This window comes from Pagrus major, chromosome 13 (genome assembly GCF_040436345.1).
Source record: "Pagrus major chromosome 13, Pma_NU_1.0".
Taxonomy (NCBI): domain Eukaryota; kingdom Metazoa; phylum Chordata; class Actinopteri; order Spariformes; family Sparidae; genus Pagrus; species Pagrus major.
Genome location: NC_133227.1, coordinates 30,172,536 through 30,199,930, shown reverse-complemented (window position 1 = coordinate 30,199,930; position 27,395 = coordinate 30,172,536). Strand labels below are relative to the sequence as shown.

The 27,395-nt window shown below is 41.6% G+C and overlaps 3 protein-coding genes across 4 annotated transcripts; 2 read left to right on the top strand and 1 right to left on the bottom strand.

The window, feature by feature from the left end:
* Positions 1-583: 583 nt before the first annotated feature.
* On the top strand, positions 584-14,582 carry guca1d (guanylate cyclase activator 1d). Its single transcript, XM_073478952.1, has 6 exons — positions 584-778; positions 6,559-6,708; positions 8,380-8,467; positions 9,783-9,898; positions 14,459-14,511; positions 14,555-14,582. The coding sequence occupies exons 1-6, from the start codon at positions 584-586 to the stop codon at positions 14,580-14,582; spliced, it is 630 nt and encodes a 209-aa protein (XP_073335053.1).
* alg8 (ALG8 alpha-1,3-glucosyltransferase) lies at positions 13,313-23,503 on the bottom strand. Of its 2 annotated transcripts, none has more exons than XM_073479314.1 (13): positions 23,322-23,503; positions 21,242-21,320; positions 20,696-20,889; positions 20,284-20,393; positions 19,594-19,661; positions 19,321-19,447; positions 18,679-18,782; positions 18,436-18,556; positions 18,080-18,219; positions 17,297-17,436; positions 16,874-16,971; positions 16,409-16,481; positions 13,313-14,838 (listed from the first exon to the last, which is right to left on the bottom strand). In XM_073479314.1, exons 3-13 carry the CDS (start codon positions 20,797-20,799, stop codon positions 14,613-14,615), a joined length of 1,311 nt encoding a protein of 436 aa, XP_073335415.1. In that variant the 5' UTR covers positions 20,800-20,889; positions 21,242-21,320; positions 23,322-23,503; the 3' UTR covers positions 13,313-14,612. The 2 variants fall into 2 exon arrangements, with proteins under 2 accessions (XP_073335415.1, XP_073335414.1); XM_073479313.1 differs by lacking the exon at positions 23,322-23,503 and adding an exon at positions 22,297-22,526.
* On the top strand, positions 23,415-27,380 carry ccdc90b (coiled-coil domain containing 90B). The gene is made up of 9 exons (XM_073479315.1): positions 23,415-23,598; positions 24,149-24,268; positions 24,402-24,505; positions 25,009-25,110; positions 25,417-25,458; positions 25,565-25,636; positions 25,951-26,004; positions 26,092-26,206; positions 26,295-27,380. Exons 1-9 carry the CDS (start codon positions 23,547-23,549, stop codon positions 26,348-26,350), a joined length of 717 nt encoding a protein of 238 aa, XP_073335416.1. The 5' UTR covers positions 23,415-23,546; the 3' UTR covers positions 26,351-27,380.
* Positions 27,381-27,395: the final 15 nt, after the last annotated feature.

Genomic DNA, 27,395 nt, shown 5'->3' with positions numbered 1-27,395 from the left:
TGAGTAAATGTATTTAGTTACTTTCCACCACAGTTTGACGCATCATGATGGGGCAGTTCTGAGAAACCCGTCTGTGGAGGGAGGCTCCGGGGAACCTCTCCGTCTGAACCAGGACACCAGGTGAGTCTCTTACATAACCCTTCAGTTTCCAGGGCCGTCCCCGCTGCTTCACCTGAACTGAGCAGGTAAAGCCTCTCGGCTTGGCCTCTGGCAGCAGAACTCCTCTGCAGGACGGCCTGATCTCATTAGGGGGTTATTTTAGGTGCTTCCTTGGTTTTTCCTCCAGGACCTAAGAGGGTTAGAACCTCCTGAGTTCTGCTTTCCGCCCTGCAGAGTCACTGCAGCCTGGATGTCGGCCGGCTCCTGCTGCTGAAGCCCGGTGGCCTCACCGCAGACGCCGCGGATATTTAACCTTTTTGTCACTTTTCTTCTTCCGTGTCCTCGGATCAACACCTGCAGCTCTTTTACTGGTTTCGTCTCTTTTCCCACGACCCTCTCCTCCAGTCTCCGTCCTCTCCTTCAGAGTGAGGAGGATCCCTCGTTCTTCCTCTCTCTGCCTCGGTGCACCTGTCGGACAGCACCAATGGGGAACCACGGCTCGAACCTGGACGACATCCTGGCGGAGGACATGCACCACTGGTACAACAAGTTCATGCGAGAGTCTCCGTCGGGCCTCATCACGCTGTTCGAGCTGAAGGCCATCCTGGGCCTGAAGGGCATGAGCGAGAACGCCAACAGCTACGTGGAACAGGTCTTCTTCACCTTCGACATGGACGGGGTGCGTTCACACACACTCACACAGCCGGGGGTTTTCAAAATAAAGGTTCTGAATTAAACCCTAAATATACTGAGTGCAGCAGATCTGTTTTATTTCACAACTGAAGTCTCTGCTTCTGGTTTGTCTGCTGGTTTCACTGGACCAGAACCAGTTCAAAGACACTTACAAACAATATATCAGCTGGTGTTAATAAATATTTTATAATCCCAAGAGAAAAGTCAAGTGTCCGTGCAGCACGATACTGAAGATGCTAACAATGCTAACAGTCAAACTGTAAAAAGTTGATTAAAATGAATCAAGAATAAGAAGAATGAAGCAGAATTAAAGTTAAAATAAATAAAATGTAAAGAAATACAAAGAGTACTCGAGTACTTCCATTTTCTATTACCTCGTACTCGACCACATTAATCTGACAGTAAGTCGGTGGTTCAGATATTTAATCTTTATTTTCTTATAAAAAGGTGAATAAATTCCAGTAGCAACGTTTCGACCTGTTTGAATACACATTTAATCACAAGTATTTCTACTTTGTGCTACCTCATACTTCTACCTCACTGTAATTCAGATATTCAATACTTTTTACTCCACTACAGCTTTAGTTACAAGTTACTTTTATTAAGGTTAAGATTTTGCTTTGACAGGAAGAAGTAGTCAGATCGTTTAGTAGCAAAACATTCATGTAAAAATACAATAAAAATACTCTATTACATGGGAAATTCATGCTTTCAAAAAGAAATATCAGTTCATGTCGTGAAAGTATCAGCTGAGATTACCGGCGGTAGAAAGAGTACTTAAAATCTCAACTCAAGCACAAGTAGAGTTAAAATATTACTCAATTACAAGTAAAAGTATTCTTCTCAAATGTTACTCAGTGCTTTAAAAATGCAGATGAAAAGTTAGTGAAGGATATAAATTCAAACTGTACTCAGTACTTAATGATTTTAAAAGTAACTAAGTAGATTACATGGTGTGATGCATACTAAAGCACGAGTAAAAAAGGACAGTAATCTGAGTAGTGGTGATTAGTTACTTCCACCCCTGGAGAATACTTGTGTACTTTTAATTGTATTCAAGTAGTTTTGCTACTTTTCCACAGCTGCTGTGAAATAACGTGGTGCTCTTCACAGAGATACAGTCAGAGAAGCTGATGGTCTGAGTTTTACCGGTGGCCCCCGGGGGCCCCGTGCAGCTCGTGGCCTTTCTGAAGGTTTGGTGCTGACTGACTGACACCAGAGGGAAGTGAAGCCCAGAATCAGATCCTGGTTCAGTGCAGAGCTGCAGGATGTGGATCAGAAGCTTGTCCAGCTGATTTCTGCTGTTTTAATTCAACATGAAGTTTGTTTGATTGTTGTTTTATTTGGGTCTTTTGGTGGATCTATATTGATCAATGGGAGCGTTTCCAAGTAGCATTATTGTGGCCGCTGTTGTCGCAAAGACAACTGGATTGTTTTCAGTTTCCCTCACAGTCACAAGTACCAACAACACAGAACCAAGCGTGAGTTTATTCATGAATTTAGCCTCTGATGGAGACGTGAAGCAGACAGAAACGGTGGCAGGCTTCATTTTCCTGACAGATTTCGTGCCCGGTGACAGAAAACCACAGAGAGAGTGAGGTTAAAGGAAACTGATCTAAACGCCGACTGTTACACTGTGACATCATCATGTACCTCATAACGACACGTCTATTTCCAGTTTAATGAAAGAAGGTTATAAACATTTAAGTCAAACAGACTTCAGGATCCAGCTGCAGGTTTTCGCTCCTCTGCTGAGTAACTTCGCCCTCGAGGATTTAAATGTTACGTTCCTGTGACTGATCTGCATCAGTGACAATATGTTGTTGTTTACAAACTGAAAATGAATAATCTAATAAATAAAAACAGAGTCCAGGCGGCTTCGGGTTTTCATGCGCAGCAGCAACGATGACCATGAACTCATCATCGTGTGATTTTAGTCATTTCGTCTCGTTTGGTTTTAACTGTTTAAAAAGGAAGTAGACTTTTGGTTTTGGTGTCCTACCTTCAAAATAAAAGCACAAAAGTTAAGAACATTAACACATTAGTACTTTAAAGGACATGTTTGCAAATTTTTCGGTTGGTCTGAGGAAAACGGTCAGGAGCTCAGATGAACGCTGACAGTTTTGTCTTGCTGTAATTTTTTTTCCTCTTCATACTGAACATTTATACTAAACAGACTTTTATTTTGTAGGAGATCCTCTTGATTTAATGACCTCAGACAGCTGAAGTCTCACATCAGCTTCAGATAAACTATGAAATACTTATTTTTCATGTATTCAGATCTGTACTGAGACAGTGAATCACTTTATTGTCCCAAACATTTTTACACTAAAGCTGAGCTGCGACTGACGTTCATGTGATCTTCAGAAACAGGTTTTATGAAACAGGACTGTGTGATGAGATCTTCAAGTTTTGAGTGATTTTATTTGTAGATTTTGGGGACGGAGACAAAGTTTTCACTGCAGTTTAATGTTTTTGTTGTTTCATCACTGAAGCAGAAGAAGTTATCAAGTCCGTGTTGGCCGGACGCCTTCATGTCAGATCTTCTATATGTCACCTAAAGTAAAATACATAAAAGCTCACAGCTCAGTCTGACACAACACGTGGAGCCTCGACATGACAACATGTACCCGTGTCCACCGATATGATTTTTTCAGAGCCGATTCCGATGATTAGTATTAAAGGAGACCGATAACTGGAACCGATTTACATTTGCAGTAAAAAGAAAAAACTAAATGTCTTTGATAACTAAAGTTACTTTGCAGATTCAGATCACTCAGTTTCTCAGATCACTTCTGACGTGTAACCTCTGTTAACTGATGAGGACCATGAGATGTGAGTGAAAGCTTGAGTTTCCATTATTCGTTTCACACAGGTGATGAGTGAGGACACCATCACCTGTATCTGTTCGACCAATTAAATTATCCGATTGGTATCCATACTCAGAATGGGCGCGGCCTAATCTGGACGAGGGCAGGACAAACAGGAAGTTGTTGATTAAAGCCTGAAACTGATTTGTTAATCAGATTTTGTTCTATTTATTATCTATTAGAAAACTATTTACAGAAAAGACTCAGAATCGAGCTTCAGATCATGTTTTTGATCAAAAGTAAGTATTTTCAGAACAAGTTTTTATAAACTAAATCCAATTAAACTACTTATATACACGACACAACCAGGATTTTCCTTCATCACGAGTATAAATATCAACACATTTTACTTTGTTATCTGTACCGACCAAGACTAAACTTTCCTGATAAAATGTTGTGCTTTTACATTGAAGGTTACCCAGAAGTTTTTTCTGTCATATAACATGAAACGTTTTGTGATATTTTATGACCCTGAATGCTGAATGACATTTCTGTTTCTGGATCTTAATAAAACAAACTGAAAGAGAAAAAAAAGACAGAATGAGGACAAAGATGGCCGCTGCAGGACTTTCATTGGCTCCGTCTAATTGGTTTGCGGTGTTGGCATGCAGAGCTCTGATCCCCGCTGTGTGTGTTTATGGCGAGCTAAGTGGATTCACAGTGTGTGCCGCTGAAGTTCAGTGAGGATGTTCTGAGTGTTCAAGGACACCACGAGATCACCGGCTGCTGACAGGGTTCAGTGAGGTCCGGTACAAAGAGTTTAGTTTGATGATCGGTTCATAAACTTTATTACACAAAGATGTTAATGACTTTTAAATGACTGTAAATAGAACGAGCCTCCAGAAGATGTGGTGTGGTCGACAAAAAAAAAGATATTTTGTGTAATTATAAAGTTGATTTGTAATTATTTAAGAAAATAGTTTGATTTTAAATATATTTATTGTGGTATTTTCTTTTTGTTGGTTTTGAGTTGTAGAGTCTTGTGTGGAGGATTTATACCAGAAAATGTCCAATAAATTTGAGTAAATAAATCAATATCAATAATTACCAAATAGTTTATATTCAGGATGTGGATATAATAAAATATCTTTTATTGATGATGAGTGGATACGTATCACATCCTGTTATCATTATATTGCAAACAATGGATTTGAATATTTTGCTAGTTTCCTGTCAGAATGAACTGAATCTCTTTAAATTTAGGAACAAAACCAGACAAGACATTTTTGAGTGTCTGGTATCTAAAAAAACAAAGAGTTAATTGATTAACCAAGACAATAATCAGCAGACTTGTGGGGCAAGAAACGTACGAACAAGACAAAAGAGATCAGCTGGGGGTTTAGTTTTGTGCACGTGTCTGTTAGTGTGTGTAAATGTTTGTTCACATGTGGAAGTGTGTTATGTGGGTGTGTTGTTAATATTCAAGAACAGCAACAACAAAAAAAAAAAAAGGAGAAGGAAGTGAAGAAGAGGAGGGCAAAAGGAGAAAAGCTAAAGGTTCCTGCTGGGTCATGAGTGTCCTCAGGTCGCTGCTCTGCCTCCTTCAGAGAACAGATTCCTGGACTGAATGTGCGTCAACCGGTCGACACGTCCTGTTTTAAACTGAGAAATAAAGTTTTATTTTTTTGTTTGAAGTGAAAGGAGTAGGACAGTGAAAAAGCTAAAGATGTAAGCATGATGAAAAACAGGAAAAACACCTGTTATTCTGACTTCATTCATGCTTTATTCTAAGATAGTTAGCCTGAGTGCTAACCTTGTAGCCACACCAGATAAACGGCCAACATCAGCTTCTTTTGTTAGCTCTTATATAATAAATCCATTCACAGTCATTCTATTAGTGTTAATACTGTATTTTATTTTGACGCAACTACCAGCCGTGGATTTACAATATCATATTTTGTTTGTCCGTGCTCGTTTTTGTGCAGTTTGTGTGTTGATATCCAGGCGTGAAGACACCTTCTCTTTGGCTTCTGATTGGCTGGACAGCAGTAAAATCAGAGCGAATATCTGCACCTGAATGTGTGTGTGTGTACTTCAGTGTCACTCCCAGTGTGGGAACTTTGAGTTTCTCAGTTTTTCTGCTTTGAATCTGAACGCAGACGTTCATAGAAAGTAATTATATTTTTCCAAAAATCATTTTTTATTATTTGTACATTCTGAAACTAGAAATCTTACAGACACATTTACTCACTCGTAACAAAGTGTTTTCACGGTTTACAAAGAGTGACTGATGAACTACAGATTGAGGATTAATTTGTAAACAACATTTATAAGCTGTAAATCTTTACGTCTCTTTGTTGGTCTGATAAAAGTGAGCGTGATCTCATGAGATCAACAGGAGGAACAGAATAAACTTTAATACCAAGGTTACTAAAGTCCACAAGAAAAGTGTTGAGAAAACAAAGAAGTGAAAGTGTTGTGTACAAACAAAACTTTCTATTCCTGATTTTGAGACACAAAAACATGTTTTTCCACAAAATCCTTTTTTTCCCTCAAATTTTAAATGTAGAGCTGCAGCTGTCAATCACTTAGTTGTCAACTATTTTGAGTCTTTTAATGTCAGTTTGTTAAATGTGAATATTTTCTGGTTTCTTTCCTCTCTGACAGTAAACTGAAGATCTTTGGGTTGTGGACAAAACTGACTGACATTTTAACAAAGAATTGATTAATGCAGCCTTATTTACATTTTGTCTGAACACAAGCAGCGTTAAAAGAACTGTGAGCCAATAAAACAGCTGGAGACAAAAACTGGAGAAATTATGACTTAAACCAAAAATCAGTAAAAAGTACGATGAAGTTTCCAGATTAAAAAACAAGGGGCTGAACGTAAAATCAAACACATCTGAAGAAAGTGATCTGAACAGTGTCATGATGGTTTCCTCTTTCCTGTCTGCAGGACGGTTACATCGACTTTGTGGAGTACATCGCAGCCATCAGCCTGATGCTGAAAGGAGAAATCAACCAGAAACTAAAGTGGTACTTCAAACTGTTCGACCAGGACGGCAACGGAAAGATCGACAGGGACGAACTGGAGACCATCTTCTCGGTAACAATCACACAAACAGACAGCGATGACGGACCATCAGTAAGACACAAAGCTCACCAACGAGAGCAAGTTCAGGGTTTCAGTCACTCTCAGCTCTGATCATCAGATTAAAGCTTCAGTGACACAGGATGAAGAGTTCAGGAGGAGGTGGAGAAATCTTCACCCAGCTCCTCTGTGATTCAAGTCATTGTTCATAACTGCGTCTCAGGACTGCAGACCATCTTTTTTTAGCCCAGACGACAATCTTTGTCCAACATTTACAACACTGAGCTGTCCACACGCAGAAACACAAAAAAGTGTCTATACTTATATTTCTGTGACCTGTCAAGATGTTACTGAACAAGATTTCCTCTTCATGGTAAAGTGGAAACAGACAGCACCCCCCCTCCTCCTGTGTCCCTGTGTTAGGCTATCACTGTTGGCACCACTGTGGCAACATGGCTACAGCGAGCAGCGTGGCTACAGCGCGCAGCCTGGCTACAGCGGGCAGCCCGGCTACAGCGAGCAGCGTGACTACAGCGGGCAGCGTGGCTACAGCGCGCAGCCTGGCTACAGCGAGCAACCTGGCTACAGCGCGCAGCGTGGCTACAGCGGGCAGCCTGGCTACAGCGCGCAGCCTGGCTACAGCGCGCAGCCTGGCTACAGCGAGCAGCCTGGCTACTGTCCAAAGCAAAAAAACAAGACATATGACGTATATGCAGGTTTTTTAAAGCGGGTAAATCAGCTAATAATCTGCAGTTAACGCTGTTGACATTGCCAGAGGATTTGCCTTTCTGTTTGAGTCATAACCTCAGTAGTAACGGTGACGTTTGCATTTCACCTTCACAAAAAATACATGTATGAAAATGATGATGTGATTTTAATCTTTATCAGAACATTACACCTCCTGTGATTTAGTTTGTGCACTTGGTGATATTGTGATTTCAATCCAATTTTGATAAAGTGTTCAACACTTGAGGAAAGACGTCTTGCAATAGGATGCAATATGCATTTTTAAACTAAAGGTTTGTTTAAAGAAGCTCATCATGAAGAACAGAAGCTTTAAGTTTTTCATCGCTTTCTGTAAATCGACCACCAGAAACTGTGCTGCTGTGAGTGAACTGACAGTGAGCAGCGCTGAAGCTGCAGCTCTGCTCACAGCGACAGAAAACTGGGCTGGATTAACTCTGAAATTAGACGAGTGTTAATCTGCTGAATCAGCTCAATCTATCAGCCGACAGGAAGCTGCTGGAAGTGGGTCGAGTGACTCCAACCCAGTTAGTCTTGACGTCAAAACCAGTCTGAAGGATGTCAGAGTTCAGTCTGCTGTGGAGTGTTTGACCCTCTGCAGCTCGGATGTATCGATGACAGACTGACCCAAATAATGGATTTAATTAGAGAAAAGAAAGAAGAAAACTATTATTACATTTTCATTTAATCACATCGTAATAAACCTTTACAATGAAGAAGGAAGTGGCAATTTAAAATACTTAAAATTAAGTGAAATCATGACATTCACAGATTTTTCTGATAAACTTTGATTGATCTGATTTCGTCATCATTCAGAAATAAGTGAAGAACAAAAAGGCCAGATTGATTTTTAAAGTTACATATAAAGCCTTTAGTAGAAACGTTACTCTTGTTCTGTTTTGTGGTTTCTATCAGTCAGACTGTGTGTGTCTCCCCCTGCAGGCCATCCAGGACATCACCCGGAACAGAGACATCGACCCCGAGGAGATCGTCTCGCTCATATTTGAGAGGATCGATGTGAAGGGAGAAGGTAAAGAACAAGATGCAGACAATGACATCATTGTAAATACCAATGACGATTACTACCAACACAGTAATACTACTTTAGGCCACCCAGTAGCAAAACTCAAACCACCACCTCAAATGGCCACCGTACAAGATAAACCCTTAACAACATGACCTTTCCCTCTGGAGCCAACCCAATGAAAAAACCTTTTTTATTTTAACAATCTAGTGGTTAAGATCTAAGAATGGAAAAGCTGTGTCAATTTGTTTTTTTAAATGAACATGCTAAAGACTAAGCTTAGCATTAGCCTTTCATATAGTTTAAAATGTCACACTGAACTGAGAAAGGCACCAGTGTTCAATTTCAGATTGACTGACAGCTGCTGTGGACATAATAATCCACATGAAAGTAAAACAAAAAAATTGAGTGTGAGTGTATGTTATTCCCATGCGAAAATGTAATTTATTGTGAAAAGAGCTAATCATTTGTGAAAATGCCCAGTTCACATCTGACATTATTTGACTGTCACACGTTAAAACTACAATTGTGACACATGTGAAAATGTGTAAGTTGTGGAAAAACTTCACATTTGAAAAAGCACATTTCATGTGATTTAGTGTGCATTGTTTTTTCTCCACGTGTGGTAATTCTGATGTTAAAAAAGACAATCACGTGACAATACTTGATTCACATGTGAAATTGAGATTTATTGAGATTTTCATAAAAGGAGACAAAGTGCAGAATCAACATGTATGCAGATGATACTGTTCTTTACTTAGAAAATAATGAGCTAGGTGTTGCAAAGAGCCACCTCATGGTTCAGCGCTAATAAACTCATCAAACCCACAAAAATTCATGCTTTTGGCCCTAAAAACGTATGGGGTTAGCGTCTAGTCACAGGTTTTCTCGTGTAATACTAGATCCTGGCATACAGTGCATTTATGGTTTGCTCAAGAAGTGTAGAGCCACTACTCAATGAGGTTTTGTGAAGTTTGAAACAGAAGTAAGAGAACATTAAATAACACATTCTCTACCAGCCACAATGGTCACATAAGGTCAGCAGTAAAGACTGAAGAGTTGAGATCGGTATCCCCATGAAAAACACTTGTACTTTCAAGAGCAGTGTGCAGTATTCGAGGGCTCTATCTGGACTACAGGGGACGAACCTGATCAGCAGTGTTCTGTTTTGTTTTTAACAATCTTGTTTTATGGTTTGTGTTAATGTAAGCATCCATTATTGAGTGGATTATCCTGGTGAAGTAAAATAAAGAATAAAAATAAACACTTTTTAGTTTCCATTTCTCTGTTACAGCCAATTAACTGTCTTTTGACCCCTCAGGTGAGTTGACCCTGGAGGAGTTCATTGAAGGAGCCAAAGACCACGAGGACATCATGGACATGCTGAAGAAAATGATGGATCTGACGCCGGTGTTAATCATCATCGTGGAGGGCCGGGTGGGATGAGAGCGCAGCGTCCGACCAAGACATTAATTATATCAAATTCTAATAATAATCACCCCTCAGTCCCCTTCAAAAAGAGAAAAGACTTGACCCACTCTGATGGTCTCCTGGAAGACACCTGATGTGTTGTTGTCAGAGCGAGGCAGCACGAAACAACGGACACTGAAAATGTGAAACTTTGCGATGGACTGTGATTGGTCGTCCAGCCTCTGGGTTTTCCAGTCGCTCCGCTCCCCCTCGTCTCCAGGTGTCAGGTTGAAAAACAAACTCATTTTTGACAAAGATGTCTGAAGACTTTGATGATTCTGTTTTCCAGCAGTGACCTTCAACCTCCAACAAAATCCACCGTCACAAATCACCCAAAAATGTTCAAACTCGGAGCTTCATCTTGAATTTTAGTGATGATTCCAGTTTCCAAAAGATACCAGATACATCCACGGTCTCAACACCTTGTATTACCTGCTGAAGTCTGGTTGTAGCAGAGTGTGCTTGTTTCTCCGATTCATCTTCTTTACTTCTTCTGATCAGATCAAACCTGATTCCATTCAGAATTTTGCCATTTTTAGACAGAATGCTGTTTAGACAAAGTTTAAGAGCGGCTGTTTCCGTTCAGACGTTCAAACATTCTGTCGAAATAACGTGTTTATATTATTCAAAGTAACGGATTGAAACTGTGGTATCGGCATCCAGCACTAGGACTGAAAACCTCACCCAAATGGACCTTATCTACGCATCTTTGAAAAGGGTTTTAAGGAGCGAGACATGACACCAGGATGAAGAAACTGAAGATGAAGAAACTCAAGAACCATGTTGGGATAAAGGACAGTCGTCAAATACTGAAGATCGGGTTGATTCGCCAGTTTTAGACTAAACATCTTCCAGTATTTGGCTGGAACAATGGCTGCGAGATCCTTTAATGTTATTGTGATGACATGACGGATGTGATTTTTTTGTTTTTTAAAATTTCTGCTCTCAAAATGACTCAACTAACCAAAAACTAACTAAATTAATCACTACAGTTGTATCACATAAGGTATGGTACTAGGGTTGCAAAGGCAAGAGATTTTAAAGGAAAAGTTCACAGCAAAACAACTGAAGTAACTATCAAATGTCTCCATACAGCTCGTCTGCTGTAATCCAAGTCCCCAGAAGCCCCGAGATCACAAACTGATCTGAAGAGATGTTATTTACACCCTTTTTGCACTGAGATCTTCACTGTAGCTGCTAAAAGGGTCTGAAGTGGATGCACGAGCTCGACCGTGTGTTGAGGACGTAAATTACGTCTTTTTAAATCAATTTGGGATCTCACTACTATATATAGATAAGCAAATTTACACGGTACATTATCAATTTTTCACAACACTATATAGCTTGGTATCGTAAACAACTGCAACCCTAAATGGAACAAACACAAATTTTTATTATCAATTACTGTGCCAGTTACTTTTACAATTAATCAATCATTTAGTTTGTAAATGGTCAGAAAATAGAGATAAAAGTTCATGACAGTTTCCTCCATGTCTTGTTTTTGTTCAACCGACAGTGTAAAAGAGATTCTGGACACACTGGAGAAGATTAATGAATCCACTAATCGTTTCATCTCCATTTTATGCACATGAAGAGATGATGTCATTGTATCTTTATTAACACTGTGACCACAGTGAGAGCAGAGCATGCTGGGAGTTTGTCCTGCAGTGAGCTGCTCTTTGCTCTGCAAGCTGCTGATCCTCTTAATGTAAACGGTTCAGCAGAATGAGCTGTCATGGAGCAGATTTACAGACAACTTCACCTCCGAAGACTCGAAGACGAGCTCAGCAGCCGCCTGCAGGCTGGAGGAGGAAAACATGAACTACAGGCTCGAAAACGTTCTGCTTCTAAAACACAACAACAGACTCAAACAGGAGCGCTGCTTCTATAAAAATATACTGACGGCCGCTAAATCCAATTTACATTTCTGGCAGCCACCACAGAGGGGAGTCGTGTATTTAAGGACAAATTAATCCCCAACAACCTGATCCATCAGCTGCTTGGGCACCGGGCCAGGCCAGATATTCACCCAGGACACAAACGGATCAATGCAGGCCAAACCAGGACAGCAGGGCAGTTAAGGTGTGATTTATATCAAACTACAGGGAGTTTTCTCAGGTCAACTTCAACTGTCATTCATCTGGTTTTAATTTGAAGGATTACACATTTCCTCTCATTCAAACCTTTTTAAACTGCGCCACTGTGTTTTCACGTCTTCTCAGTAGACGAACAACGATGTTGTGATGCATAACAACATGTGAACAGTTATTTTACAGCGTAAGTTGTTAGTTCTGTGCGACTGGTCTCTTATTTTGAAGTTCAAAGGAAATCCACTGAATGATGTGAGTGCTGTAAACATTTTTACTTTTATACGATGATGTGTGAGAAGATCAAGACGATGGAGGAGAGTCTGAACATGTTTGTAGAGCGAGAACTGATAATGAGCTCAGACTTGAGGAGAAGAGGCCATTTTGTCCTTAAAGCTGCTAACTGATAGTCGTACAGTCAGATCTGATCTGCAGGTTAGCATTGACGCTAACAGTTCTTATAGTGCAATAGAGATATTTCTGCAGTGGAGACGTGTCCTGTAACACACTGTAAGATCATTTTAACCAATCATGTTTTGTGTTGCCTTATCAATAAAGTTTTTGAACAAATGTTGGGTCTTTTGTTAGTGAAGTCGAGTAAGATTTATTTATAAAGTACATTTAAAAACAACTCACATCGACTAAAGTGCTAATAGAAAGAGAGTCGGGTCAGAAATCAAATCAAACTCTGGAATTAAAGTACGTTTTGAGCCTCAACTTTAAGAGTCGCTGGCGTTTGGACCGGTTGGAGGACTGACTCATCCCGGTCCACAGGGACTTGCAGCGGTCCAGGCGAGAGGAAATGAGGTCATAAGTGACTTTCTCAAGGTTTTGAAAGTGAAAAACATTTTAATTACAACAAAAGTACAAAGTTGGGAAAAATTGTCTTTACAACAGCATTATTACTAACTTAAAAACTAACCTACCAACCTCGATGGTAAACCCTTTGATGACAAAGTACGACAACTTCAGGCTCGCCTTCATTCAGAAGTAAGTTTTGTGCCATTCAACTCTTAATCTCCTCATGGCAGTTCATGAAATAGATTGGACTTTTTTTAGGGTTCAGAGGGAGACACAGCTGTGTGTTGTGAGCAGAACATTAGAAGCAGAAGTTTTTTTGAATAATTTGTCCGAAAAAGAATCGGACCCGAGATAGAACCACGTGGGACACCACAGGAAAGACAAGAGGAAAGATTTCCTGACAGCGATCCAATGAAAACTTTTATTATGGGAATCTAAATAAATGCTTTCACTTTGTTGAAGATGTAAAACAGTCAGTCACACACAAACAGGGTAAATTAATCTCTCTTTTTATTTGAAAATATACAAAAACAAGCATCATAAATGTGTTTCAGTTCTGTTTTGGTCCACGTTGTGTTATTAAAAAAACAGGAAGTTCTACACGACTGGTCAGTTTGTTTCATACACCTGCTGATGAGTGGAAGAAATTTTCGTTGCGGCCGGCAGTGATGAACAAAGTGGGAACACAGGTTGGTTTCTCTTCTGCTTCGCCTCAAAAGTTTAAATGTTTTCAAATAAATAAAAATATTGCAGCCGATTGGAGGCTCAGAGTCACGTGGACGGATCACAGTGACAAATACATAGAAGGAAAACCATTTTCACACCTACAGACAATTAAAACAAAGTGTTTAAGGCCTGATCCAGTGACGCCGAGTCATATCTGATACTTATATTTACTTTAACATTGATTAGACACTAATTAAGGGGGGGGGGGGTCTGTAATCACAGACTGGTGCTGAGTGGTGATGAGTTGTAATCACAGCGATCAGTAATTACTGGTGTCAACATGAGACACTTAGGCCTCAAATATGTGAAACATGACGCAAGTGTAACTTTGATTTTGCTCTTGTTGCCTGTATGGAAACTCAAGGCTTTTATTTTGAAAAGAAAATGCACGCTGAGGCAACTCAATTCGATATTTGACGAAGTGGGAATGAGACGGGCTGGCGGGGGTTACTACAGGCAGCTGTTTAACAGACAGACATGACACCAGCTCAACAGTTTGGCAGTACTTCAGGTTTAAAGCAGGAGAAAATGGCTGGATTTGAAAGATGTTGTCTTTGTAAAGCGATAATATCATCTACTGTGATATTCCAGCGGGACAATATGATGTAAAATTTTGGATATCGCCCAAGCCTCCTGAACTAACAATGACTTGTAACTTGATGTGTAAAGAAAGTGTTGTGGGCCTCTTTACATCCTAACGCAGTTCAACACACTGCAGGTCAGCAGGTTCTGTTCAGACACAATCTGAACCACAGAGCGTTGACGAGCCTGAAGAGCGATCAGTCTACCAATGATTGATTCTGATATCAAAAGCTCGTGTTGAGTGTTGATGCTGAAACATTCGTCACTGAAGCTGCTGGAAATATCAGGATGTGATGTCGTGTGTGTCCTCTGTGTTCGGTCAAAACTCCAGAAGAAGAAGAAGAAGAAAAATAAACCAAAAAAGGAAAATGGAGCCGGAGAGAGGCACCAACACTTTGTCCCGTCAGTCTGCGTGGTGAGCGGTCAGAGTCGATGTAGGTGTGTCGGGGATCTAACCTGCGACCTCTCAGGTACAGGACGCCGCCTCACAGCTGTTTGGGTTTCTCCTCCCGCCGCAGCAGGTTGACGTACAGACGCAGGAACGAGTAACTGACGCCCACCGAGCAGTACACCGACGTCACCAGCAGGGGGAGGAAGGGCAGCTTCTGTTGCCACGGAGACAGAGGGAAGACGATCTCGCAGGCGATCGCCACGACAACCAGTCCCAGCAGGTAGACGGACTCGAGAGGATGGAGCAGAGACATCGGACCACTGAGGAGAGAGTCAGTAATCTGATTACTGAGTGTTCTGATGACTCTGCAAAGCACTCTGGGTAATGGAGTCTTTGTTTTTGACACAAAACAGCAAAAAGTTCTAAAAGTTCCTGATCTTAATCTCATCAGATCAACAGGTGTTTATATTTACTAATTATAGTCAACAAATCTCATGTTCAGACTCCCAACATGTTAGTCCGTCCCTAATAACTGTCTGACTTCCTGTCTGAAGCTCTCAGCTCAAAGCCCATTGGTTCCTACTGAACACTTGTGTCAGGAAGTAGACATGATGCATTATGTGCAGAGTGACTGGCTGTGTCTCAATTCAGGGGCTGCAGCCTTCAAGGCCGCGGCCTTAGCGGTCCACGAAGGCCGCGGCCTTCGGACAGACCTTGAAGGCCACATCCACCGCTGTTAAATGGGACGGTCTAGCCTTCGGAGTATTTCCTGGTTGCGTCACCAGGTGTTCATGCATTAAAGTCTGTTTTGGTTCAAATCTATCAAACATGTACATTTATTTGTGTGTGTACAATGTGTCAAATCTGAATTGAATTATCAACATTACAAAATAAACATGAACCCATTGGTGAATAACAACTATGTTTACCATAGCATTACCAGCTTCACGTATTTTAACTGAAAGTTAAACTTTGGAGGTTTTATAGTCTCTTGAAGTTTAACATATCTGGCGTTGGATGTTCAAATGAGTAAAAACCGAGTATAAACCCATTACTTAAATTTAAATGTCATGTCTGCGCCACTTGATGTCGCCATTTTCTCTTGCTTCCTCTTCTGTTTCGGGACTGAGCAGCGGTGCGCAAAGGATCTTGGGATATGTGAGGCCGCGAAGGACAGTAGCGGTGCGTCCTCCTAAACGAGGGTGGGGAAGGCTGCATGTGTGGGCTGCATGTGGAGCAGCCTTCGAATTTGGACAGCCTTCGCGCAGCGTTGTGACGTAATTGGCCTTGAAATGCGCCCTTCCTGGGCTGCAGCCCCTGAATTGAGACACAACCACAGTGGCTAAACAAGAGTGGACGAGGTGTGCAGGAAGTGACTCATCAGCCGGGGCAGGAAGGCCCGCCCAAAGTCAGCTGATTGACAGCTTGGTCCAAAGAATGATTAAAAAAAACAGGGAAAAAACAAAGCTATTGGAAAAGAATGAGGAAAGATAAAAGGATTAAACATTTAAAAAATGACAATATATAAAACATGAATAAATAAAAACTATACACAGCTGAAATATGCTCATTTGTATTAAAAAAAAAAAGTATGGTTAGGGTTAAATAATACATACAGAAATAAACAAATAAATGAAGTTTATAATTTCTCTTTTATATTTTGTTATTTATTTTTATATATCTGCATTTATTTATTCTTCAATTAATACAATTAAGGATCTTTAAATGTGATTAATGACGATTATCTGGAAAATATCAATACAGACCTCCAGTCCAGTGAAGTCTCTACTCACTGGTTTCTGAGGCCAACATCCGGATGATTAACTGCTGACCTGATCATCTTTAATATCAAATATTTTTCAAGCTTTGTATCCAAATAATAAAGGTTACCTGTGAAGTTTCCTCAGAGCAGTGAACGAGTAGATCACAAACATCAGCATCAGAACCACTTTAATGGGCAGCTCTGCAAAACACATTTAATAAACTAAATCACATCATTACATTCAGGAAGAAGTACTGATCGTTAAAATAAAAGGTGAGAATTACAAAAGGTCAGAGGTCAAAGCACCTGAAGGTTTGAAGGTTTTAAAATGCAAAACTAAAAACAACAAACGTGTGACTGAAAACAGCCGAAGACGGCGAACAGGACTTCTCCAAACCTTAAACAGTTCTTCAGACTTGTTAAGTGTCTGTGGATGCTGTGACTTTGAATAATCAACTTACATTTCATAACAGAAATCCTTAAAACAGAGAAACACTCTGATATCTAACAGACATTTTTGTCCTCGTCCTCGTTCAGCTTCCCACGATCGAACCTCCGTCCTGTCTGTCTGTCTGTCTGTGTCTGGTGTTTACCTGCAGGAGTGAAGATCAGCGGGAACAGCGAGTAATGACCTGTGGTGGTCAGAACCAGGAAGATCCCAGCATCCTCTCTGCTTTCAACTGCCAGGATGCTACAAGAAGAAGACATCAAACTTCAGTGGCTTCATGGCTTCAGTCCAAGTTTAACAGGCGTTACATCCATTGAGTCTTAGCTGATTGATTTATTGAATCCAGTGCAAAGGCATGGATAAAAGGTTCTGATGGTCTTGGCAGGAAGTCAAACATGTGTTGGGCTCCAGAGTTTTTTCTTGTCACTGATTCTGTTACAGCCCGACAGGAGAGGGGACGGAATAATCTCCAAAATGTTTTTATATCTTTCTATTAGCAAGAAGCATTTTGTGACGACTGATCTGGAGACGTGCTATAAAATAATGTTTCACCGACTGTGACACTGACCTGAGAGGCAGGATGGCGATGAGGATGGCCTTCTCGTGGACGTGCCAGCCGAACATGAAGGAGCCCAGAGCGCAGAGCAGCAGGCAGCGCAGGAAACCCCGAGCACCACGAGGACGCCACCAGATGGACGCCACCGCCGGCTTTGGAGACGCAGGACAGAAGATAACACGATCAGGGAGCTCGTTCAAGTGAAACTTCTGAATTGATACGTTTTATTAAATAATACATTAAATAATTCATCTGGACGACTTCCTGCAAACAGAAAAAAAAACTTCATGAGGCAAATGACATCTTTGTTGCTTCAGTGACGACAGTGAACGGCACTTTGTTGGCGTTTCTTTACTTCAGTCGACTGCGTCATATCCAGTTTAATAACATCAGTAACTTGATGACAGTTTCAAAGTAAACTTGTCTGTTTTTGCATCCGAATGCATCAAAGATGATCTCTGACGCAAGAGGCTCCACTCTGTCACATCACTGCCCAACCAGAGAGTTTCTGTATCCACTACAGAGGATCTCGGAGAGGTCGTCCATACGAGATCAATAATTTAAACTCGTGAACTTTACGGCTTTGAATCAGAACCTTCAGTTTTTGGATCAAGTAGCTCATGAAAAATAAACTGTCAGATTTAGTGTCTGCAGCTGTTTGAATGCGTCAGACATTTCATATCTTCTACTGTTATGGAAATATAAGTTTGAACTATCAACAGATAACTTTTGTTAAAGGACTTGTACAATAAACAAAAACTGATCCCGGCTCAGTGTCAGTTTGTTGTGACTCACCAGGATGGAGAGCAGAGTGCAGACGAGTGTGATGGAGGGAGTGACAGAGGGGAGGACCGAGTGCTGAAACTCCTGAACCAATCCGCCCGTCATGGAGGCTTGAGGAAGCTCCGCCTCCTGCAGCAGCTTCAGACGAACACCTGAACAGGTACACAGATCTTAGACAGGTGTGGATTCATCTCTGTGGTCACACACTGATGTCGTATTGTATTGTGGTTAGATTAGACACAGTATGAGGACTTTTAGATTCGTTCTTCAGCTTCAGAAGTTTGAACATTTATTTATTAAAGAACAGAGAAATACATCTGTAAATAACTCAGATCAGAGAGGGTGTTTATGAGGAGGTGGAGTCTCACCGAGCGTCACCAGGCCTTTATCCAGGATGTTGTAGAGGGCCCAGATGTTGGGGGCCCAGTAGGCGTGACAGAGGCCCCGTTTGAAGGGGAAGAGACGGGACAGGACCTGAGGCAGCTGACCCTGAAACAAACACTTCTACATCAGGTCTCAGTAACACAAAAAAGACAGCTGACAAACAAAAAAAGAAAAGTTGATATTTAAGGTGTTGGTGTTCAGCGACTCTGCAGCTGAGGGAGACTCACCATGGCGATGAAGGGGCCGAAGGACAGAGCGCAGACGGAGGCCACGATGCTGCCGAGAGCGATCAGACGGAGCGGACTGAAGCTCCTCCAGCTGATTGAACCGTCTGCACAATTAAAACACACAGAAGAAGAAACATGCCTACTGATGAGTTAAAGCTCACGACTAAAATATGAACTGTTGAGACTGAAAATAACTTACATGTCATTATTAAACACACAACTAACATGAACACCAAACATCTCTGCTGAACTGTCTGTGTCTCTGCTGCAGCTCTGAGCTGCTCAACAAGGTGCAGCTTTCAATTAAACATAGTTTAGAGTCCTGTCCAATCAGCTGCTGCCGCTGCGCTCAGTCACTCACTGCCTTCCTGACATTGTATAGACTGAGACATCTACATAAACTCGTCCTCTTTTACAGACAGATGAGAGGAAATGAGGCAGAAAGAGGTGCGAGAAAGGAGAGGACTCGACACGTGGCCGCTCATTGTAGCTTCTGTTTATGACTCAAATCATCAATCGATTAAGAAAGGTCGATTTTCTGTCAATCAACTAACTTATCAACTAGTTTTATGACCTTAAACAGCCTCTGCTAAAACAATAAAAGCGTACAGGTGAACAGGTGTGTGTGTGTGTGTGTGGTACCTCTGTTGTCCTGAGTGAAGCAGTAACTCCTCAGCAGGTAGATGCCGTAGGCCGGAGCCACGTACAGGTAGATGTGCTTCAGGTTGAGCAGGATGGCGAACAGTAGCGCCCCCTGCAGGTGTCGAGACTGTTTGACACAATAAACAAAAAAACAGGTGAAGCCGTTTAGAACAAAATCAGCATTTCTATGTCATAGATTTGGAGATCCACATACACATCAAATCAAATAACAGCTATGAAGTCACGAGCAGTGTTTTGGTCTCAGGTTCGTACCTGCAGGTGTTTTGCCACCGACAGCAGCAGGAAACCAAACAAGAAGCCGTTATACTGGAAATGAATATCTGAGGGAAGCTGTGAAGGAAGTCTTATCACGTTCTTCATGATGACGTCAGACAACAATGTGAAGATAAATAAGTGAGCTGTATGACATCATACCTTCACCCAAACTGAGAAATTCTACTATCATTGTTTTCTCTCTCGTATTGAGCTGAGTTTGCAGGGATTTGCAGGTCGGTCACTCTACAAAGCCTTGAAGAGATCCATCACGCTGATCACTGATGCCACAGAGAAAACAACCAGGTGACTCTGGCTGAGGAGGAAGGCCCCGTGGTCAGCTGCTTCTGGGATGCAAGCCGGGGAATGATCGCCCCCCCCGGCTGGGTCGCCTGGACGAGACCGTCAGATGTTGAAAGAGCCGAAACACTCGATGACCTCAGGTTCATCACTGATGATGCATCCCAGCACCTCTCCAGGATGTATTGTTAATTCTCTGAAATGCCTCGTTGTATAAATCAAGCTGCTGATTTTAAATTCAGAATTGTTTACATCCACGTTCACTCAGTCTTCTACTTTCTGTTTATCTGCCTCCTGATCCAAACATAAAAACGGACGTCGTTTAAACTCAAAGAACTTCAACTGCTTCTGCTTTAAGAGGTTTAACACAGCTTCACAGCTGAAGGATACGATCGACGATGAGGAGGCCGAAGTTCCAGAGCAGCAGAACAGCCAGAACGAAGGACGGCCGGTTCAAAACGTCCCGAGAGCCTTTCTGCTCCTGAACGCACCTGCAGCACCTGGAGGACAGAGGACAGAGCCAATCAGCTGCTGGAATATACAGGAGGAAACATTACATGTGCGACATTTTGTTTCAATGTTGATTTTTTACATTTCTAAACAGAAACACATTTATAATCACAGGATGAATTCAACCTGTTATTGTCTTTTAAGAACAACTAAACACATTTACTGAGCCTCTAATATCTTTTAATCATGAACCCTGTGAATCAGCTGCGTGTTGTACAAATAAAAGCTGCTCTCTGTGGGATCAAAGAAGACTTAATAAAGGCTGAATGCTGTGATCAGACTCTGGACTCACTCTCTGACAGCGAAGATAAAAACCACGTCGGTGAAGATGACCGACAGCCTCTGGAAGAGAACAGTCGCCGGGCTGTCGTAGTTCAGATTCTCCACCAGCAGCATGTTTCTGTCAAAGTGCTGAGCCACATGAGACAGACCGAACTCGAACCAGGCGAACAGCGGAGGGTAGTCCAGAGTCCACTCCGACGTGTTCTACAGGGCAGGAAAGTGTTTTTAATATTTTAATCATTGGTTTATTTAACAGGGAGAGCACACATTAACAAAGATTTCAGTAAAGAGTTCAACCAGGAGGCCAAAGAAAAATCTTTAAATCTGGCAAGTTGGTCAATGTTAGAAGAACTGATTCTCCGACTTCTGGAGCTCAGTAACCAATAAGGACAGGCTGAAAAATGCAAAGCAAGAAACAAAGCTGTTTCCCTTCGCTCATGAAAAACTGACTCCAGGCGAAGTGACCAATGTCTTGTGAGAAAATGTAGGGATGACCGTGCTGCAGGACACTTCCTGTCTGAAACAACAGCAGCAGTGACTCGTCCGTCACACTGACCTCATGATACCACCTGGACACCGGCAGACTGTGAGTGATGGCCAACCAGTTCCTGTGAACCTCGAAGTCTGTGGAATGGCTGAAACACACAAACAACAGCATATTTACAACCTGTTAATCTGGAGGCAAACCTACACCAAACCCCATTCAGAAAGCTGACAATTTAATCTTGACTCTATTATCAGCAAACGTACAAGTCTGGTTTAATGTGACAACATCTGAAAAACTGTTTGGTGGGAGACATGACCTGATGTGCGACTGGTGAGGGGACACCAACACCATCCCCACATGCTGCACATTTGCTGTTTACCGACTGTGAAGCTGCTTCTTGTATCACAGATCCAGAATAAACCAGAGGCTGTTCTGAATGAATTTAGGTGTTTGATCCAGTATGTTGGTAAATTCATGGTGCCGATTTGTTTGGTTTGGCCAAACATCTGGACTACTGGTGCGATTTATTCTTCTTCTATGGTCCCTTCAGACCACGTGTGTGACATCCTTAAATTGGGAGATTTTTCTGAGACGTTTGGCGTAAATGGATGTAACACTGCACTGTTGTTTTCTGAAGGTTATAACAGTGAGCAACAAAGTGAGTGACAGCCGAACACTTGAGCCACATGTGACTAACGTTGTCACGAATATAAATCGGATTTAATCTCTAATAATCTGTTTTTTTGGCAACTCAGCTTCAAAACGAACTTCCACTGAAAAACGGCGCCATCTTGAGGCTGTTTGACTACATGAGCCGATAAGTTAATAACACGTCAAGTTAATGTGACAACAATCACTTATCACTTCATATCATATCTAACATAGCAAACGGCTACACACAAATGTGTTGTTCTCTAATAACTCCTAAAAAAACGATGCTTGAACAGTTTTCTTTCTGTTAACGTTCAATTTTACGTCACTGTTCTGGTTTGTAGCTAACGTCGGATGCTCAGTTTGTTAGCCGGATGCTAACAGCCGTTAAATGATCGTCTATCAGATGAAAGTATCGTGTTGAATCTGCAGCACAGAGTTTAACGTCTTCACAGGAAAGTATTTCCACTCACTAGGCGTTGATAAAGAGACATTTGAGTAAAGAAACTCCCAGTGCTAACGCTGGAAACCAGCTCCAACTGTCCACCACGGGCACCGCCATGACAGTGACGGTGTTGATTTTGTAAACAACTTTATTGACAGCTCCGAGCCTGACAGCGTGCTGACTGAGCCTCTGTTGAAAATAAACCCTCAGATGAAGCGTTTCAGCCGCTGAATGACGTGTTGTTGTCAATGTTTATGTATTTTTGTTGATGTTAATGTTTTGGCAGAAGGACACGTCGCTCCCTGAAGGAGAGGACAGTGAAGTAACCATGTAGATGCCTTCAATGTCACCCCACAAACTGCGGAATTCTGAGCTTCCTTTGTGTGGTCTCTCTAAAGCTGAGGGTCTCCACATCAGATCAGATCTCAGAATCTTTACTTGAGTAAAAGCAAAAAACATTACAATTTATAAAATACTCCAATTCAAGGAAGCCCTGCATTCACACTCCTACTGATAAATGCAGGTAAATATAATCAACAAAATGTACTTTATGTATAAATAATGTTTAAAAGAACTCACCGTGGAGGCAAAATGACGTCTGTGTTACATTATTATACATCATATTATTGAATTATTAAAACTACTGATGCATATTCACAAGTTATGTATTAAAGTTGTAGCTGATTTAATTTCATCCAGTTTTCTTCCTTCTCATAATCTCTCCATAAAAACCAGTGATGGAATGTTAGATAATAAAATGTACTCAAGTACTGTACTTAAGTACACTTTAGAGGTATTTATACTTTAACTGAGTATTTCCATTTTCTGCTACTTCAGACTTCCACTAGACTACATTTACTTGATGACTGTGCAGACTGTTGCTGCATCAGAGCCAAAGTTTAAAAAAAAGAAAAACGTGTAAATTTATTTTATTGGCAATATATCATTTATTTTGTAGTATTTACCAAAGTAATTGTTTACACTATATTTTTACTCAAGTATGACTTTTTGGTACTTTTTCGCACAGCTTTGAATGCACCCATTATCAGCGACCTGTAATGTGGAGGTTTCCCACGGTCCCTGAATGCATCACGCGGACGGGCTGTTCCCGCAGCTTGTCGTCGGTCGCTCTTCGCTCTGTGAACTGTTTCCGGTCTGTCAGCTGTGTGTTCGTGCTCTCTCACAGTTAAACAGCTGGTCGGATCAGCTGGAGTCTGTCTCAGTGTCTCAGTGTCTCACTGAACTTTACTGAAAGTCACAAACGCAGCAGCTTCCGGGATGAACGCGCTGCTGCGGCGGTGTCACGTGCTGCGGGTCGGGACGTGGAGAGGTGAGTGAGAGGATCCGACCCAACAACCTCTGATGTTTCTGTCAGTACGACCTCTGGATCCGGTGGTGGAGACGCTGCCCATCACAGCTTACACTTAAATTAGAGCAGAAATACTGTACGAGTCGTAACAGCACAAAAGTATCAGCATCAAAAAAACACACAAAACAAAAGTGGATGTGAAGTTTAAAGGAAAACTCGGCGTGTTGCTGATTAAAGGGTCAACAGACAGGAAACAAACCTCGTGACACCTGTCAGGTGCATGTCGCTAAATGTGTGAAAAACTTTACGGTAAAGCCTGGAGGACATGTTGCCAGGCAACCGGCAGAAACTCCAGGGAGTGTCGAAGCCCCGCCCCTTCCGGTTTGACCCATGGGACCTTATTTGATGAAACCTGTCTGTTAGTGAAGAGAGACCACTGAGTTATTGATCCTGTTTGAATTGTTTGGAAGTGGAAATAATCACATTTCCCTTTAAAGTTTCATTCAAGTTGTGTGTGTGTGTGTGTGTGTGTGTGTGTGTGTGTGTGCGTGTGTGTGCGTGTGTGAGATAGACTTCCATGTGACGGCCCCCTCGGCGACCTTTGACCTCAGGAAAGTTGAATTAACGCCTCTGGAGCAGCGAAAACTGACCTTTGACTCCCACAGCATGGTGTCGGAGCTGGAGAGCAGCGGTGAGAGAGCGACCATCATAAATACTAATACCTGATCATTTATTACCTGATGTTCAGAATATAATCTGGAGTCCAGATTGAAGGAGGACTGATCATGATAAGATGGAGTGATGGTTGTTTTTCTGTCCTGCAGGTTTTGAGAAGCGTCAGGCGGAGCTGATCGTCGCGGCTCTGGTCACGCTGACCACGGCCAACATAGACATCGTTTATAAAGACATGGTGACCAAAGCTCACCAGGTGGGACGTCAACTCCACTTTAGTTTGGACTTGTGCTAACGTTACTCCTTGATGCTAACATTACTTTTTTACACAATCATTACTTTTTCTAGTGCTAACCTTACTTTTCTTTATACGAAACTTACTTTTTATGCTAAATTCACTTTAGTTAAACTCCTTCACATCCTGTCGGCTGGTTTAATCTGCAGCAGAGCATCATACTCTATAAGATCATCATGTTTGCAGCGCGGCCGTCCTGTAGGAACCACGTGTCTGTAAAAAGTCAGAAAAAGCTTTGTGACGATGCATTTTCAGCTAATCCAGAGTTTTAAAAGGAAAACAACAGGAACACTTCATCCTTCAGTTTAAAACAAACATTCAACATCAACACATCTGGAGCCACACGACAGGAAGGGGAGGAAAAGTTACAATCTGAAGTCACTAAATCTGTCCACGTGGCGGAGTAGAAGTTTGAAGTGAAGTAAATGTACTCAGTTACATGAAGTAATCTGCTCTGTTGTCAGGAGATTGCACTGCAGCAGATCGTCGCTCACCTGGACTCCATCAGGAAGGACATGGTGATCCTGGAGAAGAGCGAGTTCGCCAACCTTCGATCTGAAAACACGGTACGACTTCACTGCCGCGTGTTGTTTTAAAGGAAAGGTTCATCCAAAAATGAAAACGAAGTCTGTTTCGTCCTCCATACAGCTCGGCCAACTTAATCCAAGTCTCCAGAAGGCCTGAGATCCCAAACTGATTTAAAAAAACTGTATTTACACCGTGGACACGTGGTCGAGCTGGTGCACCCGCTTCAGACGCGCCAACGCTTTTAGCTCAGCAGCTACAGTGAAGCGTTCAGCTGTAAAAACACTGGAAATAACTTCTTTCAAATCAAGTTGAGTTTTGTGATTTTGTTTTTTTCACTCTTGTAGAAAATGAAGCGAGAGCTGGAGCAGCTGCAGAACAGACTGAAGGTCAGAAAGTGTTTCAACAAGCATGGTTAGCTTTTAAACAAACTCATTTATGATGAAAATTGAGTGCAGCTACGTGTTTTTGATGTTTGTGTGTGTGTTTGTTCAGGAGGAGACTCTGAGAGTCCGAGCAGAATCCAAACTGGACATCAACCTGGAGAGCAGCAGGATCTCTGACATGGTGGGTCGGAGTCAGTGTGACCGACGCTTCCAGAGGACATCGTCTTCTCTGATGTCCACCACAAATACACTTAGAAACGATCGTAAAAACACGCTCGTATCACTGCAGAACTTGCCTGAGAATCTTCATGTTTTTATGTTTTCTTCAGTATCAAAGTGATCCAGTGACAGTTTACTGTACATCCCTGAGTTCACTGCGAACAGGAAGTGCTAACAGATAATTCGGCAAACTTTAATGGAGACAATCTGAGTTTATTTAAACAAATATCGGCTAAAAAAGGAAAATCTTCAGCTCATTTTGTGTTTTTCTGTCAGTTTACTGAGCAGGAGAAGAAGCTGATGGAGGCCAGTACAGAGTTCCATCACAAGGTAAGTACACTGTAATACTACTACAGTACTACTACACCTGTGAGTACCTTCTGTCCACTGACTGTGTTTGGTTGATGACATCACCAGAAAGCCGACCTGGAGCACGACATCATGGAGATCAACAAGAAGATGGACCTGCAGGTGGCTTCGCTCAAAACGGTGCTGGAGTCTCTCAAACTGGAGACGATCCGTTACCTGGCAGGTAAACGTGTTGTCCTGCTGCAGAGCGCTGCTGGAGGCTGACGCGTCATGAGACTGAAGTGTTGTCTCTGTCCTGTGTTCCTCCTCAGCGACCGTGTTCTCCTGCCTGGCCATCGCTCTGGGAGTCTACCGGCTGTGGAGGTGAAGGAGGTGAAGGAGCCACACGTTGACCTCGTCTTCCTCCTCCACACAAAGTAGTTCCAGTGAAAACTCTTCGTTATCTGTGGATTAAAACTGCCGGACGTCGTCTCAAAATATGTTGCTGCTATAAAATATCACAATTTAACTTTTAAAGCAACAAAAAAACAAATTCAGTTCATCTCCACTGTAGTTTACTTAGTACAAGTACACGTACAACACAATCAAAGTACTCGGATACAAGTAAAAGTCCTGCATTTAAATTTTACTTAAGTAGAAGTACAGAAGTGTTAACAGCTGAGCACCTTTACTCAAGTGTATAGAAAGTACTGTGTGGAGGTATTTGTACTGCACCTGAGTATAGAGAAATATTTGGTGGAGGAGAAAGTACTTAAATCAGTTACTTGAAGAAAGTGGTAGTACAACGATGTGAAAAAAATACTCTATTACATGTAAACATCCCGCATTTAAAATCCCACTTCAGTAAAAGTACACAAGTACTCTCAGCTTCATGTAGTTAAAGTATCAGCTGATGATACTTCTTTACTTTTAAATCACGGTATTTTCTTTTTAATAGTTTTGCTTCAGTAAAGAATCTGAGTACGTCTTCCAGTGGAGTATAAATATAAAGTAGCACATATTGGAAATACTCAATCAAAGTACAAGTACCTCTGGATGAAGAGACACTACAAGTGAAGATATTTTGTCTTTTAGTGATTCGAGCTTTTAAAAGTTATGTTTATGTTTCGTGTGTTGCCATGGAAACATTTTTACAGTCAGAGCATTTCTTTTAGTTTTGAATGAACCTGTTTTTATTCATGAATCTGTCTGATGGGTTGATTATTGATGGATTGTTGTTTGATGAGATGTCACCAGAATACTGAACAACATCTGGAGCTTCCTGCCTCAGAACAACAGCTGGATGAGTCTGTGGCGTTCAAAGAAAACACAAATAAAGATTTTAAATTAAAAAAACAACAAACTGCATGTGAGAAGAACAAAATCCTGAAAAATAATAATAAACATAAAATGTTTAACGACTTGTGAGGCCT

Bases quoted from the DNA above. Each gene is read 5' to 3' on its own strand.
- alg8 (XM_073479313.1), bottom strand. From the start codon at position 22,385: ATGGCGGTGCCCGTGGTGGACAGTTGGAGCTGGTTTCCAGCGTTAGCA. The intron at 18,220-18,435 runs GTGAGACTCCAC...GTACCTGTTCAG, and splicing joins TAAAGGCCTGGTGACGCTCG to GTGTTCGTCTGAAGCTGCTG. The intron at 16,482-16,873 runs GTAAACACCAGA...TGTGTTTTGCAG, and splicing joins GCTGATCTTCACTCCTGCAG to AGCTGCCCATTAAAGTGGTT.
- ccdc90b (XM_073479315.1), top strand. From the start codon at position 23,547: ATGAACGCGCTGCTGCGGCGGTGTCACGTGCTGCGGGTCGGGACGTGG. The intron at 23,599-24,148 runs GTGAGTGAGAGG...TGTGTGAGATAG, and splicing joins GCGGGTCGGGACGTGGAGAG to ACTTCCATGTGACGGCCCCC. The intron at 25,459-25,564 runs GTCAGAAAGTGT...GTGTTTGTTCAG, and splicing joins AGCTGCAGAACAGACTGAAG to GAGGAGACTCTGAGAGTCCG.
- guca1d (XM_073478952.1), top strand. From the start codon at position 584: ATGGGGAACCACGGCTCGAACCTGGACGACATCCTGGCGGAGGACATG. The intron at 779-6,558 runs GTGCGTTCACAC...TCCTGTCTGCAG, and splicing joins TCACCTTCGACATGGACGGG to GACGGTTACATCGACTTTGT. The intron at 9,899-14,458 runs GTGGGATGAGAG...TCAAAACTCCAG, and splicing joins TCATCATCGTGGAGGGCCGG to AAGAAGAAGAAGAAGAAAAA.